Source organism: Aethalodelphis obliquidens, unplaced genomic scaffold (genome assembly GCF_003676395.1).
Source record: "Aethalodelphis obliquidens isolate GAN/ISIS:26980383/991018 unplaced genomic scaffold, ASM367639v1 scaffold9, whole genome shotgun sequence".
In the NCBI taxonomy this organism is placed as follows: Eukaryota; Metazoa; Chordata; class Mammalia; order Artiodactyla; family Delphinidae; genus Aethalodelphis; species Aethalodelphis obliquidens.
The window spans coordinates 50,628,414-50,645,043 of record NW_020837953.1 but is presented as its reverse complement, the minus strand read 5'-3'; the positions used below and the strand labels follow the sequence as shown (position 1 = coordinate 50,645,043).

The 16,630-nt window shown below is 61.3% G+C and overlaps 1 protein-coding gene and 1 long non-coding RNA gene across 7 annotated transcripts in view; one reads left to right on the top strand and one right to left on the bottom strand.

Annotated features, from left to right (window-relative positions):
- The window catches only part of TP73 (tumor protein p73), a 65,857-nt gene that overhangs the window by 35,953 nt on the left and 13,274 nt on the right, over positions 1-16,630 (top strand). For 5 of the 6 annotated variants that reach the window (XM_027110423.1, XM_027110424.1, XM_027110421.1 and 2 more), the window contains exon 4: positions 10,228-10,476. In XM_027110423.1, coding sequence (XP_026966224.1) covers positions 10,228-10,476 — 249 coding nt within the window. Of the gene's footprint in view, positions 1-10,182; positions 10,477-16,630 lie in introns of those variants that run through there. The other variant, XM_027110420.1, reaches the window with a different exon arrangement.
- Positions 1,831-10,259, bottom strand: LOC113622286 (uncharacterized). The gene is made up of 3 exons (XR_003433474.1): positions 7,027-10,259; positions 6,047-6,544; positions 1,831-4,097 (listed from the first exon to the last, which is right to left on the bottom strand). It is a non-coding gene; the product is annotated as an uncharacterized LOC113622286 (long non-coding RNA).

Genomic DNA, 16,630 nt, shown 5'->3' with positions numbered 1-16,630 from the left:
CTGTACTGTAAGATTAAAAATGTTTTTTTTTTTTTTGCGGTACGCGGGCCTCTCACCGTTGTGGCCTCTCCTGTTGTGGAGCACAGGCTCCGGACGCGCAGGCTCAGCGGCCATGGCTCACGGGCCCAGCCGCTCTGCGGCATGTGGGATCCTCCCGGACCAGGGCACGAACCCGCGTCCCCTGCATCGGCGGGCGGACTCTCAACCACTGCGCCCCCAGGAAGCCCTAAAAATGTTTTCTTTATTTTTTGTGTGTTTTTTTTTAAACTTTTTATTTTTTTAAATTAATTTATTTATTTGGTTGCACCGGGTCTTAGTTGTGGCAGGCAGGCTCCTTAGTTGCGGCAGGCAGGCTCCTTAGTTGCGGCTCACCAGCTTCTTAGTTGTGGCATGTGAACTCGTAGTTGCGGCATGCATGTGGGATCTAGTTCCCTGACCAGGGATCGAGCGTGGAGTTTTATCCACTGCGCCACCAGGGAAGTCCCTTGTGTTTGTCTTTTATGTATTAGTTGTGTGAAAAGTATTATAAACCTATTACAGGACAGTGCTGTATAGCCGACTGTGTTAGTTGGGTGCCTAGGCTAACTTTGTTGGACTTAACGAACAAATTGGACTTACGAACGCGCCCTTGGAATGGAACTCGTTCGTTATGTAGGGGACTTACTGTATTTACCGTATTTCCAATTTTTGCAAAGAGGTCCCCTGCTGGACCACACAGCCAGGCCTTGCAATGGACCTTGGGCAGCTTGAATACCGGTGCACAGAGGCTGACCTTGGGGGGCAGCCTGGAGCCTGTTCCCTCAGGGCTGTGAGGGCACTCTGCAGGCCCTGGGGCAGCGCTAGATGCATGGTGGGTGCTGCAGGCCGCAGGGGGAGTGGGGTGCAACAGACAGTGCAGGGGTAGGCAGCGTGGGCATGTCTGCTGGGACCCAGCAAGCTCTGGAGGGACGGCGGGAGGGAGGGAGTTGGGAGGAACTGTGAAACTTCAGGCTGGTGGGTCGCCACCTTGCACATCTGGGAAGGTCATGGGTAGATTTTGCTTGGAGCTGCATTGGGGACTCTTGGGGTTTTTTTGGGAAACATCCTCACTCCCCGTTGTCAGGGGTCTCAGGGAAAACGTGGAGGACAGCGATAGGGCCTCCCCGGCAGCCGGGCCTCCCCTTCTGGGGTCTCGAGGGTCCCCTGCCTGATCCTTGTAAGCCTGGCTGAGGTCCCAGAGTGAGAGGAGCCTTAGCGGGGAGCCCAGGCCAGCTGCCGCCAACTTGCTGGCTCTGCACAGAGCAGCCGGGGAGACCTGCTTCAGCTTCTAGAAAGAGCTGAGGGTCACGGGTGTGAGATACTGCACGCGCTTAGCCAGGGTGGCCGTGGAGCGTTTGCTGTGGCTTCACAAAGGCGTGGACAGTTATTTTGGAGGCTTATGGCCAGAGGAAAAGGGGTGCCCCCCTCCCCCAATTAAAAAAGACAAACCTTGATCCTTTAGTTCCTTTCAGTCTGGTGGGACCTTAAATACTGCTGCTCGCAGGACCCTCCTCTGTTAAAAACGCACAGGCTGGGACTTCCCTGGTGGCGCAGGGGTTAAGAATCCGCCTGCCAATGCAGGGGACACGGGTTCGAGCCCTGGTCCGGGAAGATCCCACATGCCGCGGAGCGACTAAGCCCGTGCGCCACAACTACTGAGGCCGTGAGCCACAACTACTGAGCCCATGTGCCACAACTGTTGAAGCCCGCGCACCTAGAGCCTGTGCTCCGCAACAAGAGAAGCCACTGCAATGAGAAGCCCGTGCACCGCAACGAAGAGCATCCCCCGCTTGCTGCAACTAGAGAAAAGCCCACGTGCAGCAACAAGGACCCAACGCAGCCAAAAAAACCCAAACCAAAAAAATAACTTTTCCAACCCTTTCATAAGAAAGGGATAAAAAGACCCAACCCTTTATGGAATAAAAAAGGTCCAACTTTCATCTATTAAAAAAAAAAATATATAGGACCCTCCTGGAAGGAGCAGGGACACAGGTGCAGTCCCGGAAAGTGCCCCCCAGGGACACTCCTGGCTTCTCTAGAATCCGGCAGTTCAGCCCCAACCCAGCCCCACGGGCAAACCAGCGGCAGCATGGGTGCCCTGGGACCCAGGGGGCAAGCGTTCTGCTGTTCTGCCACTGTCTCCAGGTCTCCCGGCCTCCTCTCGAGAACAGAGTAGGCAGTGGCCAAGCCATGCAGCCGGGCCACTTGGAAAAGCCAGGGCTGGAACAGGCCAATGGTGGCTGGGTGCCCTGGGATGGGCGGGGACCCCAGCACTCCCTGGAGGCAGGACCAGGGCGCTGTCTCACAGGGCGAAACTTCATCCCTGCCTGACGGGGAGGAGACAGCTCTTTGTCAGACTGTCCCCCTCCAGCCTGCCCTCTGCCAGAAGGGGGCCCATTTTAAAGAGCCAGAGGCAGGTCCTCTCCCCTCACCACCCACTGCCAGCTAGCTTGGCTCCCGTGGGGACAGGAGCTCCTGGTTAGCAAGCGCTCCGTGCCACTTCTCTCTCCAAGATTCGCCTCACACGCTGGCTGTCCTCAAGGCTCCGATAAGGTCTGCAGTCGTGCCGTGGCGCACACTTTGGGCACCATGGACTGAACGGCTGGACAGCTGCCCGTGTGAGCTGCAGGTGTCCTGGACACTCAGCAGGTTCTTAATGCAGAAATAGGAGCTGGAATAGGAGGAAGGTGTCTGGATGGGTTGTACACTCTGGTGGAGAGAAATTAGCTTAGCAGGAGCCTCTCACCTCTGAGCTTGGGGCTTCCGTGCTGAGGAGAGGTTTCTCTCTCCCGACCCTGCTCCCTGGACAGTGGGGATTCTGTAATTACGTGTCTCATCTTGGGTCCCTGTTCACGCTGGCTGCCAGTCTGCCCTTGCCGCCGGGCAGCCTCCTTTGTGCTTTCGAGTTGTCCTGTCGTTTCTGTCCCTTGCTGAGTCCCTCCTGATCCTTTCTGGGCGTGGAGGGAAGGGTACACTATGACCTACTGGATCATTCTCTGCTGAACTGAAGTAGCACTGGGGGGGGGGGGCATGGGCCCAAGCTGCCAGAAAAGGTCAAACCTCCCAGGAGGCCCCCCCACCCCGAGATGGGCCCTCAGATCCCTGGGCGGGCGCCCTGAGTAATGGTCTTCTGACCACACCTTGAAAGAACATTAAAAGCGTGAAACCTCCATTTCTGCCGGAAATGCAGAAGAATGCAAGATGAGTGAGCTGGCCGTCCCATGGCTTAGAAAAGAAGGAGCCAGAACCAGTGTTTCTGCGATAGCCATGCATGTGGTAGCTCCCAGGACCGTGGCCATCCATGCCCACCTGGGGGCAGGTAGGGGGAGAGGGAGCCGGTAGGAACGACAGCAGACACGTCTATGCATTCCGTGTTCGGGCGCCATTCTCGGCTTCTCAGTGTATTAACTGCTGGGCCCTCACAGAAGCCGTTGGTAAGAGGTGGGCACGGATGCAAACCCACATGGGTGTGCATATCATGTTACTGAACCCAGAGAAGCAGCAGAGGAAGTCCTTGAACACCAGAACAGGTGGAGAGAGCCTGGGTGGCTTCAGGGAGGAGGTGATCCTTGAGAGGTGGTACAGGTAGGAGAGACAGTATTGGGAGTAGGTGACTAGCACGAGAAAAGGCCCTGTGTGTGGACCTGCAGTGTCGAAAGGAGGCCGGAAACTGGGGCTTCCTGGGAGCTGTTATCACTGCCCAAAGGCGAGCGAGTCCTGTCTTTCGAATCTTTGTGTCCTTGCGGCCGGGACGGACAGATGCTTCCTGAGCCAGTGTTTGAGCTCCGCATTCCCCAGTTGCCCCCGCTTGGCCTGGCTTCGAGTCCCCTCCACTGGGTGAGGCAGCCTGAAACCGTAAGCCTTTGGGGACATAACCAGAGTCGTTTTAAACTTTACTGACAAGTTTTTCTGTTGCCACGTTCACCACAAAAATCAGTTTTACTCCAGAGAGCACGTGTGGTGCCTAAGTGTGAATCTGTGCTGGGTCCCCCGACTGCGCATCGCAGCCCGTCTGCGCGGTCCTCGTCTGATCTTAGCGTCCTGGAGCCTTGCTGAAGGTGGTCGTGGATGCAGGGAGGCTAGAGGTTAGGAGGGAATGGGGACACAGACTGTCAAAGACAGTTTATTTCCCAGGTACATCCCCCCCAATCATTTGAGATGGTTTACAAATTCTACATAGATAATCACATAAAATGGGATACTTCTAAACCCACAAAATCCAGCTCACAACGGAAGGGTCGACCTGGTGAAGCGGGAAGAGCCCAGGCCCTGGAGAAGGCTGGCTGGGACGGCCATCTGTGGGGGTCAGAGGAGGGTGCCGGGGAGCCGCCTCCCTGCCCTCACGGGGAGCTGGGCAGCCCCCGTGCACTGGCAGGGGTGCCGGTTGGCGCAGTGTGGTCACTGCCACGAGGGTCTCCTGGAAGGGCTGCCATGGGCTGGAGCTGCCTTGGGCCGCAGAGTGCGCCCAGCACAGGAGTGGGTACAGTGGGCCTGTGTGATTCGGGGGGCCTACTTGGGAGTTCCAGGGTCTGGTTCATTCAGCCCGGAGTTTCTGAGCGTCCAGTCTGGGGCTAACCTGTGTGCGGGAAGGCCCGCAGCAGATCTGCAGGGACTGGGCAAGAGGCCCCTGAGGCTGGGGGCTGGGGACATGGTGGCGGGGCTGGGGGTGGGCGGGACCTGGGCCCTGGGGCAGCCCCCTTTGGACCTCTCTCCGCAGCTCCTCGGGAAGCCTCCTCCTTTCCCTGGGACTCCGGAGGCTTTGGCAGCGGCCGAGCGGGATGTCCGTTCAGGGGCGGGGAACCCCTCAGCCCCGCCCCATTCAGCCTCCTCCCTCTGCAGATGGGTGGCCACACTTGAGGTCTAAGCCCGGCGCCCCATCTCCGCGCGTGTTCTGGGCCCTGCGTGAGAGCACACGTGTGCACATGGCCCCCCAGAGGGGCCCACGGTGCGCCCTTGCCTGACATGGAGCAAAAATAGGCCATGCGGGATTCCTGCCTGAGAAACGCTGACCCCAGGAGCAAGCCTGGCTGCCCTGCGGAGGCTGGGACGTAAACCCAGGCACACGGTGTGGGTTTGCAGACGGCCCGGCCCGTACCGGGAGGGCAGTCTGACCCCCCTCCCCCGGCTCAGCATCTGGCTCTAAGTTGACAGAGAGCCTCAGAACAGTTTGTGGAGCAAATGGATGGACCGCCTTGGAGGGGCTGGAGAGAGGGGCCCCCAGGGCACCGTCCTGCTCCGCCGGAGGCACTGAGATCTGAGAGGGAAGCCCGAGACCCCCTCCCAGAACTCCAGCCCAGCGTACTGGGCGTAGGGGCCTCCGAGGCTCAGAGGCAGGCCTGGCGCTTCCGGGGATGCTGGGGAGAGGCCACCCGCTGGCTCCCGACTCCCACTCGCTCGCGGGCCCAGGAGCCCTGCGCGCGCATGTAGGCACATGTGGGCCGCCGCGGGCCAGGCGTGCCCCAATCAGCCCACTCTCTTGGGAGTTCTTATTGAAAGCCAAACAAACCAAAAACGCCCTGGTCTTGCCTGAGTTCCTCCCTGTTGCCAAGCGGGTCTCGTCTCAGCTTCCGGGGGCCTCTGGTTCTGGAGAACCCCTACCCCTGCCGGCTTGGGTGCAGCCGCCTTGGGCACGACACTGGCCTCCCCTGGGGTCCAGACTCCCCTGTTTAGCAGCTGGGTCTGTGTGGGGGTGGCCCCAGCAAAGCTCCCTGCCTGGCGGGGGAGGAAACGCAAAGTTCCCTGTGGGTAGGGAAGGAAGGGCCTTTCGAGGTGAGGATGCAACACTTCCTAATCTGCGCTCAAAGCCTCAGGGAAACCAGGGGGACAGACGTCTCTGCTGTCTCGCTGTCTCTCCGTCTCTCCGGGTGTGGGCAGGGGTGTCCCTGGGGAAGCAGGACGGAGGGAAGGAGCGGCACTGGCGGTCTGCCCCGACAGCATCCGCCCAGCACAAGGCTAGTGTCATCAGGCTCCCGCAGAGAAGGGGGGCTCCCCAGGCCCCCAGACCACAGGAGGCCCCTGAGCCTGACACCTTGGAGAGCTGGAGCGAGAGGAGAGGAGATGAGACCCTCGCTGGACGAGGGATGCAGCGGTCCCACATCCCATTAGGACTCCTTGTGGCGGCCGGCGGCCCGCTGGAAGCCTCCAGGCTCCCTCTTGCTTTGTGGCTGCTGGGCGTGGAGATCCTATCAGCCCTGCTCCTTTTGGTTCAATGACTAATTCCCTGGCACTCGCCTCAGATCTGTAAAGAATGTGGACAAGTTAAAATCTGAACACGGTTGTCGTCGTGGGGCTGCCTCCCCCTTCCCCTGAACACGGTTGTCGTCGTGGGGTTGCCTCCCCCTTCCCCTGAACTGGGAGGCAGGGGCAGTTTGCTCTGCTGGCCTGGACCGTCCTCCTGTTGGGGATGGAGCCGGGGGAACAGACATGAAACCCCAGGCTGGGCTGTCCTTGCTAGGGATGTGGAAGGCTCCCTGCAGCCCTTGGTGGAGCGAAAGGGAAGACCCTCCAGAGGGGTCGTGCTCATCACCTAGAAGAGAAAGGAGATCTCTGGGGGTTGGGTTGGCAGGCTGGGACCCCTCCCCCCAGGACCCACCAGGTTCTCAGCCTCCTGCAAGTGGGAGAAGCAGGCTCACATCCCGTCCTCATTCCTGGGCATTTGTATGGTGGGGTGGGGGGCATCCTGCTGCCCCATGCATCTATCTATCCATCCATCCCTCCCTCCCTCCATCCAGCCATTCATCCCTTCCTCCCCCTCCCTCTCTCTCTCCCCGCTCCCTCCCTCCCTCCATCCATCCATTCATCCACCCATCCATCCATCATCCATCCGTCTATCCATCCATTCATCCATCCCTCCATCCCCCCCTCCATCCCTCCATCCCTCCATCCCTGTGCCCACTTGCTCTCTCATTCAGCAACCCTCCTGCGTAACCACTCTGTAATGAGAAATGCGCTAAAACCCCAAAGGACGTGCTAATAATTAATAATAATAAAAGCAATAACAATAGTTACAGTTGCGAGTCCCTCACTGGCCACTGATGGAGGACCCTGTCCAGTGCCGGCCATCCAGTAGAAATGGGACGCAAGCCACACATGTAACGTTGCATTTTCTTGTAGCCACATTAAAAATGGTGAAAAGAAACAGTGAAAATAATTCAAGAATTTATTTTGCTTTTCCCAAACTATGCTCATTTCAGCAAGTGATCAATATGAAATTGTGAATGAGATATTTTATTCTATTCTTTCCATTGGCACTAAGTCCTTGGAGTCTGTGCCCTTATGTCCACAGCACAGCTCAGTTCACACTGGCCACGTTTTCTGTGCCTGTGCAGGGGTACGTTGATGACCCGTGGGACAAGGTCTGTCCTTGTCGGGTCTGAAGTCCAGTGGGGAGGCGTAAGTGGGGGGGACGCAGAGCAGTGCCGTCCTGGAGCAAGCGGGTGTGAAAGCACGTGGGGCCCCCACCCGGGCCCTCTGGAGGCGTTGGCTGTCACTCCCCTCACGCCCACAATGGCCCGGGCCAGGAGAGGTGAGGCTTGGCCGGGTCCCTCAGTTGTTTTTATTGAGTTATAATTGGCATACCACACAATTCACCGACTTAAAGTATACAATTCAGTATTTTTAAAATATATTCACAAAACAGACTCACAGACTTCGAGAACAGACTTAGAGTTGCCAAGGTGGGGAGTGCAGGGTAGGGAAGGATTGGGAGTTTGGGATTAGCAGATGCAAACTATTATTTACAGGGTGGACAAAAAACAAAGTCCTCCTGTAGAGCGCAGGGAACTATATTCAATATCCTGTGATAAACCATCATGGAAAAGAACGTGAAAAAGACCGTGCATGTGTGTGTATAACTGAATCGCTTTGCTGTACAGCAGATGCTAGCACAGCATTAAATCAACTCTACTCCAGTTAAAACAATTCACAGGTATATGGACCCATCACCACAGTCCATTTGAGAGCGTTTTCATGGCCTCAGAAGGGACCCCTGCACCTTAGCTGTCACCCCGAAGCCCCACCCCAGCCCTGGCCGCCCCCATCTGCGTCTGTCCCTGTGGGTTTGCCATCCCTGGACTTTCATGTAAAGGGAACCGTATGGCGTGTGAGTTTTCGTGTGGGCGCCTTCGTGTGGCGTGTTTTTGCATCTCCTCCGGGCTGTAGCATCAGTAGCTTGTTTCTTCCTGATGCTGGAGGAATAACATTCCGTGGCACGGACTCGGCATCTGTTTCTCCACCTGCAAGGCAGGCGAGGCAGTGGGCACTGAGCCTCCTTCGTCTTCCAGGCGAAGCCTCAGGAAGTTAGGAAGGCCTTTGAGGGGACCGCCGACCAGGGAAGGTGGCCTTAGTGGGGCGGGGAAGTGGGGTCTGCCCGGCAGGGGGCGCCCATCCCACTGGTGTTGGGGCCCTAGGTTTACAGGGTGGGGGGAATGGCCCTGGAGGTTCAAATAGAAAAGCCTGAGAGCCACCCAAGGGATCTGTCAGGTGGCAGTTTCGGCCAGGGCCTTGTGCCAAGCCCCTGACGGCGTTGCCCAGTCTGGCTGTCCCCAGCGGGGAGGGCATAGGGTCGGGCCTGACGGCTGGTCCGCACTGGGTGGCAGCGGGCCGTCAGGGCTGGAGCATCTGAGGGAAGCATGGTGGGGGCAGGAGGAACGGGGCTGGGGGGGCGGGAAGCGGCTTTGGTAAGACTCAGCCGCCTGTCGTCCATCACCCGTCACCTCCCTCCCCCTCGGTCGTCACCTGTGCTGAGCTTCCTCCAGGCTGGGCAGACCTCAGGAGAGGGTTTCCCTCCCCAGGTCGGGAGGGGGCCCGGGGGGCTCTGTGATGTGGACACGGGTGTGCCTCCGGGGTGCCGAGCTGCAGGGGCCTCTGGGTTATGGAACCCAACCCTCCTGACGTGCAAGAGGGAGCTGAGCACTGGGGTCACCCCACGGCCGGGGTTCTCCCCACCATCCAAGGAACTTGAGGGGGCAGAGTGCTTGCCTCGCAGAAGTGGGTGCAGAGCAAAGGGGCCCCTCGCCCGCTGTCCGGTCTGCCTCTCCCCTCCACCCCTCTAGGGGGACTCCAGGCCCTCTGCCCGCCAGATGCAAGTCCCCCCAGTTCACGGACCCCCGGCGTTGCCATCCCCACACCAAGCCTCAGTGTCCGCATCTGCACATCGGGGGCAGTAGCGCCCGCCCTCCCTCCGAGCCTGGCTGGCACAGAGAGGAGCTGTTTAAACATTTGCGGTTAGAGCAGGTCTGGCCCGTGTCAGCTACTGTGTCGCCCTCCTGTTGGAAGCCTCCTGATTGCCAAGGTGGGTCTTCCCTGCCAGCCCTCCAGGGGAGACCTGCTCTGCCCTGGATTCAAGACGCCGAAGCGTGGGCCGGCGCCCGCCCCCTCCCTTCCTCGCCAGGGCCTCCCTTAAGCTCCTGACAAGGGCTGCTGGTCCGACCCCACAGGGGGTGACCAGGGGACACGCCCACACCACGAGGCTAGGAGCTCCTGTTCCTTCTGTGTGTGGCCCCGGAGGGGGCTAGGCTGCCAGTGCCCTGGGGTGGGCAGAGGGTGTGGACCAGGCAGGGCTGCTAGCAGGGGGAACTGGGGGTCGTTCAGGTGCGGGGGGATGAAGGTAGCCTGTCGTCACAGAGGCCCTTCGCAGGTGGCCTCAGCCACCGTCCTTCAGCCCCCAGCTCTGCCCCACCACCTACGGGGCTGGACCGAGGGGCCACATCTGGCCTCCCAAAGCCTCTTGGGCAGACAGCCCCTGCACCGGAGCCTGGGGTGTGCCCACCCTGCGCGCGGGGGCCGCCCTCTGCCCTGCTTCCGGGGGTGGGGTCTCCCCAGCTTGAGCTGTAACGGTGACAGTAGGAGGCGTGGCTCTCTGGGCCGGGTGCTGCCCCTGGGGAGTGCAGCCGGGCACCCAGGGTGTCAGTCGGGGCTGGGAGCCGCCCCCCCGCAGGCCGGTCCCCTCCAGGTGTGCTCGGCGGAGCCCCAGGAGCCCAGGCACTGGGAGGCTGATGGAGAGGGGAGGGCGAGGTGAATATGTCAGTTTATCCCAACACAAGTAGTGACCTGTCAGGTGGGCCCCCCCCCCCCCCCCGAGGAAATATTTGGGATGACTGAGCTGCTGGCCCTTTAAGGCTCCTGTAACAGGACACCTCCCGGACGGGATGGCTTCCACTCTCCAGCCTGACTGTGTGTCTCCCCCTTCCCTCCTCCCCTTCCTGCCAGTCCCAGTTCCATTTGCTGAGCAGCACCATGGACCAGATGAGCAGCCGCGCGGCCCCGGGCAGCCCCTACGCCCCGGAGCACGCCGCTAGCGCTAACGTGCCCACCCACTCGCCCTACGCGCAGCCCAGCTCCACCTTCGACACCATGTCGCCCGCGCCTGTCATCCCCTCCAACACCGACTACCCCGGCCCGCACCACTTCGAGGTGACCTTCCAGCAGTCGAGCACAGCCAAGTCGGCCACCTGGACGGTGAGTGGCGCCCGGCTCCGGCGGTCCCCTGAGGGGCGCACGGTGGGGAGGGCTGCCCGCGACCTTGGCACCCAGGGATGGCACCGTGCACATCCGTGTCCGCTCAGGGCTCCCACCCGGCCGGGAGGCGGGTCTCGGGGCTGGACAGTCTGGGCGTGCCCGCCCCTCGGACGGCCGCGTGGCCAGAGTGGGCCAGCCTCCCACAGGGCCCCAGAGGAGATGGACATGCCCCTCCCCCTGGCGAAGACAGAGGCAGACCCTTCTCACGAGGACTGTCTGGCCGGCATCCCTGAGCTCAGTGGGGGCTCTGGCTTGAATCCTGTCCTGGGTGGGCAGCAGGCTCACAGCTCTGACACCTGGAGCTGTCTGAGGCTGGCGCCGGGGCCCACGGAGGCCACCTCCTCCAGGCAGTGCAGGGCTGGCCAGAAGTGTCTGTTGTAGGCGGGTTTCGGCTTTGCCCACTCCCTCTCTGGGCTGTCATCTCCAAGCATGGGTGTCAGGGATGGAGCCGCAGTGCCGCGGACCCCAGGTCCTGCCACCGTGCCCTTGGGAACAATCTGACCCCCCGGCGAGATGGTCGAGATTTTGCCAAGCTTGTAACATCCCCCACACCCACGGCTGCTCCCGAGAGCTGTGATCTGCTGTTGCCCTCTCTGAGGTTGTGTAAACCCTTGAAACTGCCTGCAGCCACGAGGTAGAATCTACTATTGTCCCATGTCAGAGTCCAGGACGCCGAGGCACAGGGAGGGGACGTGGCCCGCTCAGGGTTATGCAGGTGGTAAGTGGGGGCACTGGCATGGGAACCTGGTGGCTGGGTCCTGCGGCTGTGCTCCCAACCACCGAACTGCACTGTCCATACTGCGGCTGGGAGAGGAAGGTGCTGCCTGATGTCCCCGCTAGGGCAGAGTAAAGGGTTAGGGACACCAAGACCCCCGGATACACTGCCGGCTTGCCTCGGAGCCCAAGGCATTGGGCAGGAAAGGGTGCGCCAAGGACCCTCCAGGTCTGCCCGCCCCCAGGAGGGGAGAGTGAGCCTGGCTCTGGCGGTCCTGGCCGTGGGGCCACATCCCCTCCTCTGGGAACAGCAGCTCCGTGCTCACACCGGGCCCCTGGGAAAGGACCCTGGAGCAAAGGAGTCCATGCAGGGTGGATGCACTCCCTCCTGCCCCCGAGGGAGTGCTGAGCTGGTGACAGCGAGGTCCTGCCGCTTTGAGAACCGGTTCCCACTGCCCCCACTGCCTGCTGGCCAGGCTGTGGCTCTCCCGCACTCCTGGGGTGGCCAGAGGTGGGGCGGGGAGGCAGGCAGCCTGGACGGCCCCCTGCAGCTACCTCTGGTTCTTGCCTGAGCCATGGGCTCCCGCAGCTGCCGACCCATTGCTGAGTCAAGGCTCAGACTGACTCCAGGGCTTCCAGTGGCCGAGAGGGGCATCTGCTCCCGTCAGTGCCCAGATGTCCTCATCTGGGAATCTTCACTCCATCTCCATTGGTGGAGGTGATAAGGCTTAACCGGGATGGGCTTAGCGCAGTCAGCGCTGGCATCTTCATTATTTCCTTGGATGATGGGGGTGGGGGTGGGCTGCCATGGAGCCTGGTCCTCCTGGACAAGGTTGTTTAGCCAAAGCTGCACCTGCAGGAGCTTCTTTATTGCCTGTGGGGTCCTGCTCCCCACACCCCTGCTTTGAGGTCTGGCCCTCGAGGCATCCCTACACTTGCACGTCTCTAGTGACAGGAGGCTCACTACTGCCCCTATTCCACATTCTGACTTTTGCTCCCTAAGCCCTTTCTCTCCCTTCTAAGGGGGAGGGTCCCGGTCCCTCCTTCACTGACGTTCTGTCATCAGGGCCTGAGTTGCTGGCCCCGTAGGAGTCCTGGTAGGCAGCTTGGGCGGGGGGGGGGTCCTGGCTCCCTTCCTGTCCATTGTTTGAGGATGCTGATGGGGTCTGTAGCATCTGGGGGGCTTTGAGCACCTGGGATGGTCTGAGCTGGTCCTCAGGGAGGGACGGGAGCTGCCCCCTCCTGGTTGCCTCCACCACCCCCTGCCAGGTGTGTGGCCTCAGGGCTGGAGGGGCTCATGGCTTGGTCACAGTTGTGCTGGCCCTAAGTGGCCCCGTGGGGTGGCCTGTTGTCCAGGACAGAGGCAGCCCAGCGGCTGCACCAGAGGGCAGGGGAAGGCTCATTTGTCTGAGCAGCTGTGTCTCCAAGCCCCAGCCTTGCTTCCCCCGGTGCCCGAGCAGTGGACACCTCCCTCCCAGCCTGGGCACCTCCACCTGCACCCCCGCTGAGGGCTCGCGGAGCGGAGCTGAGGAGGAGGGTGCAGCTGCCTGTGCCCAGACGCCCTCCCCAGCCCTTCTCCATGCGGGGGTGGAGGTGGGACAAACATCCGTAATGAGATTCGTGGCGCCTCGGCTCTGGGGGCAGACCCCACCCCTGCAGGCTCCCTGCCTTGCCCGGGCGGGGTGGGGGACAGGCGGCCGGCTCACGGGGACCCCTGGGCATCCCGCCTGCTTGCAGCTCTGGGGGTCTGGCTGTGCGGGCGCTGCCCAGACTTGCCGCCCGGCTTGCCCTCCGGGCCTCCGCGCCGTGCCGTGCGCGGCCCCGCTACGCCAGCCGGCTGGTAACTGATAGATAATTCGTATTTTTCTCAAGTGCAGTTCCAAACTGACTGCTGCCTTCTCTCCTCTTCCTGCTCAGGAAACACACTCTCAGCGGCCCCCACGTGGCCACAGCTGTTTATGGGTCTTTGGCTTCTGCTCGGCCAAGGCCTCCTGGGAGTCCCCCCAGCGCCGGGCGCTTCATCTGCTTTGACCTGTGTCCCTTGACTTCAGCTCTCACGCCTGCATTCTTTGGGGGCAGAGGGGCCCGGAGCCCTCAGCTCACAGGCGTGTGTGCACGTATGCGTGCACGCAACACTCGTACATGCATGCACAAACACGAACACACGTGCAGACATGCACACACAGGCAGACGTGCAGACACATGTGCAGACATGCACACACGCAGACACTGTACACGTGTACTTGCGCACACAGGCCCGCAGGCCCCTCCTGGTCGCTGCCCAGGGTTCTGACAGCCCCTCCCCTCCCACAGGAGTCAGGAGGAGGCGGGTAGCAGGTAACTGAGCTGCCGGAGGAGGGACCTGTAGCCAGGAGCGGGGGGCAGGATGAGATGGCACTGTGGCCGGCGGGGTCGCGGTGTCACAGGGGTTCGGTAACGCCCCGCCAGCGGTCGCTGTTTCCGAGCGTCCTGGCCGAGGCTTGTTCTTTCGGGGCCGTCTGGGCTTTGGAGAGAGACAGACGCCGTGAGAGATCACAGCTGTGAGCAAGGGCCCGGGACCCCGGGCACTGATGTTCTTTGGGCCGGTGGACGGGTGGAGCCCGGACAGGGATGGCAGTGCCGGGTGCCTGGGTCCTGTTGCACACCCTCCCCGGGACATGGCGGGTTGGCCTCTGGGCCCTGATGGCCACTCCCATCCCCGGGGCCCCCGTGGGTTGGCAGTGTGGGGCCTGCTCCCAGCCTGAGCCTCTCCAGGGAAGGGGCTGTCCTTGATGTTTTGGAGGTTTGGGGAGGGGCTCCAAGGTCAGCAGGCAGGCGCAGTGTGGTTGGAGCCCTGGCCCAGCTGGGCATCTGTGGGCACTGCTGATGGCCCTCAGGGAAGGCTGCCATGAGGCGAGATGGCGCGGGTACGCACGGGTGCGAGGGCACACAGCTTGTCCCTGGGGGCCTCCAGCCAGCCCCCAAGCCTGAACACAGCCCTCTGAGTGACCTCCAGCTGCCCCCGCATCCGATGGGGTGTGTGTCCATCCGTCTGTCCTGGGGGCGAGCTGGCCCATGTGATGTGAATGCCCTCCCGTCCCACCCCTGCCCCAGAAACACATGGGAGGGGGCCTGGGAAACGCAAAGGCTCTACGAGGGCTTCCTGGGTAGAATGTGGCTGAGTCAATGCTAATGGATTCGGGAGAAAACTTTCCAGCCCCTCGGAGGTTTGCAAGTAGGAGAATAATAGTGGAGGTGTCCCAACATGATCGTGGTATCAATTGCGTTATCCTAAAAGTTTATGGAATGCATGAGTGGAATTAATACCTTTTACTGGCACCAGAAGCAATTATATGTATTTGAAGCTGAGGGAAGAGTCCTAACAGTGTTCATTGTAGAGGTGAACCACCGAGTATTCAGGCGAAACTGGGGAGAATCTTCAGCAAACGCTTGCCCTGTGCGGAGCTCCGCGGGGGGTGCGCTCCCTGCGGCTGGTCCTGGGGGGTCAATGCCCCGGCTCGCGGCCCAAGGTGGGGGTCCCCTCAAGCAGCGGGGGAGCCCTGCGCCTGGAGGTCACAGAACTCAGCCCGGAGGGCCCTGAAAGGGGCCCCGAGTCCCTGCCGCCAAGGGGTCCCAGGGCAGCCCCCCCCCAGCTCTGAGGTTCTTGCAGGGGAGGCGCGGGGAGGCCCAGGGACAGGGCTCCAGCTCCCAGGTGCGGGGCTGTGGGCAGGGCATGACGCGATAGACGTTTTACCAAGAGTCCTCTCTTGTCTGGGGCTTGTTTCCAAATTGGACGCAGCTCTGTGGATTCTAGGGTATCTGGCTGGTGCGCAGACAGAGCCCTTGCAGGGCCCCTGCGTGGGTAGCCCGCCCGAGCCCCCGGTACATGTTGTAGGCTCTCATGTCCTCCTCACTTTACGGATAAGGAAACTGAGGCTCGGGAGGGCAGGTCCCTGCTCAAGGTCGCCCGTCAGCAAAGGGTGGAGCGGGGGTCTGAGCCCCGGCAGCCTGACCCCTGGCTTTCATCACGCAGCTTGTGGGGGGCGCAGCCTGTGCCCCTCTGTGGAGCGCGTCAAAGGAGCAGCCTCCTCTCGGCTCCGAGGGGTGGGTCCAGGGACCCCCCCCAGGACCCAGTGGTGAGGGGGGCTGACCCCTAAGAGGTCCAGGGCCTGCCCTGGTGGGGATCAGCTGGCCCAGCAAGCCTGCGACTACTGTGTGTCAGTGAGTGAGTGACAGCTGCCACTGGGCGGGGAGAGTCTGCCCAGTTTGCCTTCGCAGCCTTATTTTAACTGACTGATGAAAATTCCTTTATACGTATTCCTCTATTATAAAGAACACTTTATCATTACAATGCTCCAGGGCTGACCAGGCTCAGAGGTAAACGTAGCGACAGGCCGGGAGGACCTGGGACCCCCCCCTTCCTCTTCTCGCACCTGAACCTGGGACCCCCCCCTTCCTCTTCTCGCACCTGAACCTGGCCCCTGTTCCCGCCCCACCCTCCGGTGCCCTTAGCCCCCTCTCTAGCTGGGAAAGTGAGGCCCGAAGGGGAGCTCTCGCCCCAGCTTCTCCTAGAGCCGCTGCTGCAGCCAGGGGGTCCTGTCCTGAGTGCCCTGGACCTTGGCCCTGGGGGAGCGGGTTGGAGCTTGGCTTCCGAGCTGGGTGCGTCCCTGTGGTTGGTTGCCAGGGAAATCTGCTTTGGGGTTTTCTCAGATCCCAACCTTGGAAGCCAAGCTCAAGCTCATGGATCCCAGGCCCTGAAATCCCACCCGCCACGATCGGGGCTGTGAGTGTGCTGCAGCTCTAGGTCCCCGTGAGAGGTGCCCAGGGTTCAGTGAAGTGGGCAGTCAGAGGCTGTTGGGGGAAACACGCAGTGGCCTGGAGGCAGGCTCCCCCAGGATCGCAGACCTGCCCAGGGCGAGGCGCCCCCTTCCTCCGTGGGTCCCCGTGTCGTGAGGGGGCAGCCGGTGCCTCCAGGGCCTCGGAGAGGATGCACCAGGTGGTGCTGATGTGATGGGAGCCGCCATGTGCTGTGGGGTCAGATGTGTAGAAGCCACAGCGCTCCCTGCCCCAGATGCTTCGCCGGATACTTACAGGTTCCAGTGAAAACCTCGATGGCAGCCAACTGTACTAAACGCTGAAAAGTGACCACCCCTCGTGTCCAGGGCGTGCAGGTCCCCGGGGGCTCCTCTCCTGCTGGCCGGGAGTGGAGTTGATTTAGTGAAGAGAGGCACTCACTGCTTCCTGGCTGGAGGGCGTGGCTTTGCCTGTGGTCCTGACCTGGGGACTTACCTGCAGCTGCCGTGGCAGGAAGGTCAGAGACAGGAGGGCCCATCCTCAGGGCTCCCGTCGGGGCTGACACGATGGCCCTCCGGAGGGGCCACCTTGAGTATCTGCTACAGCT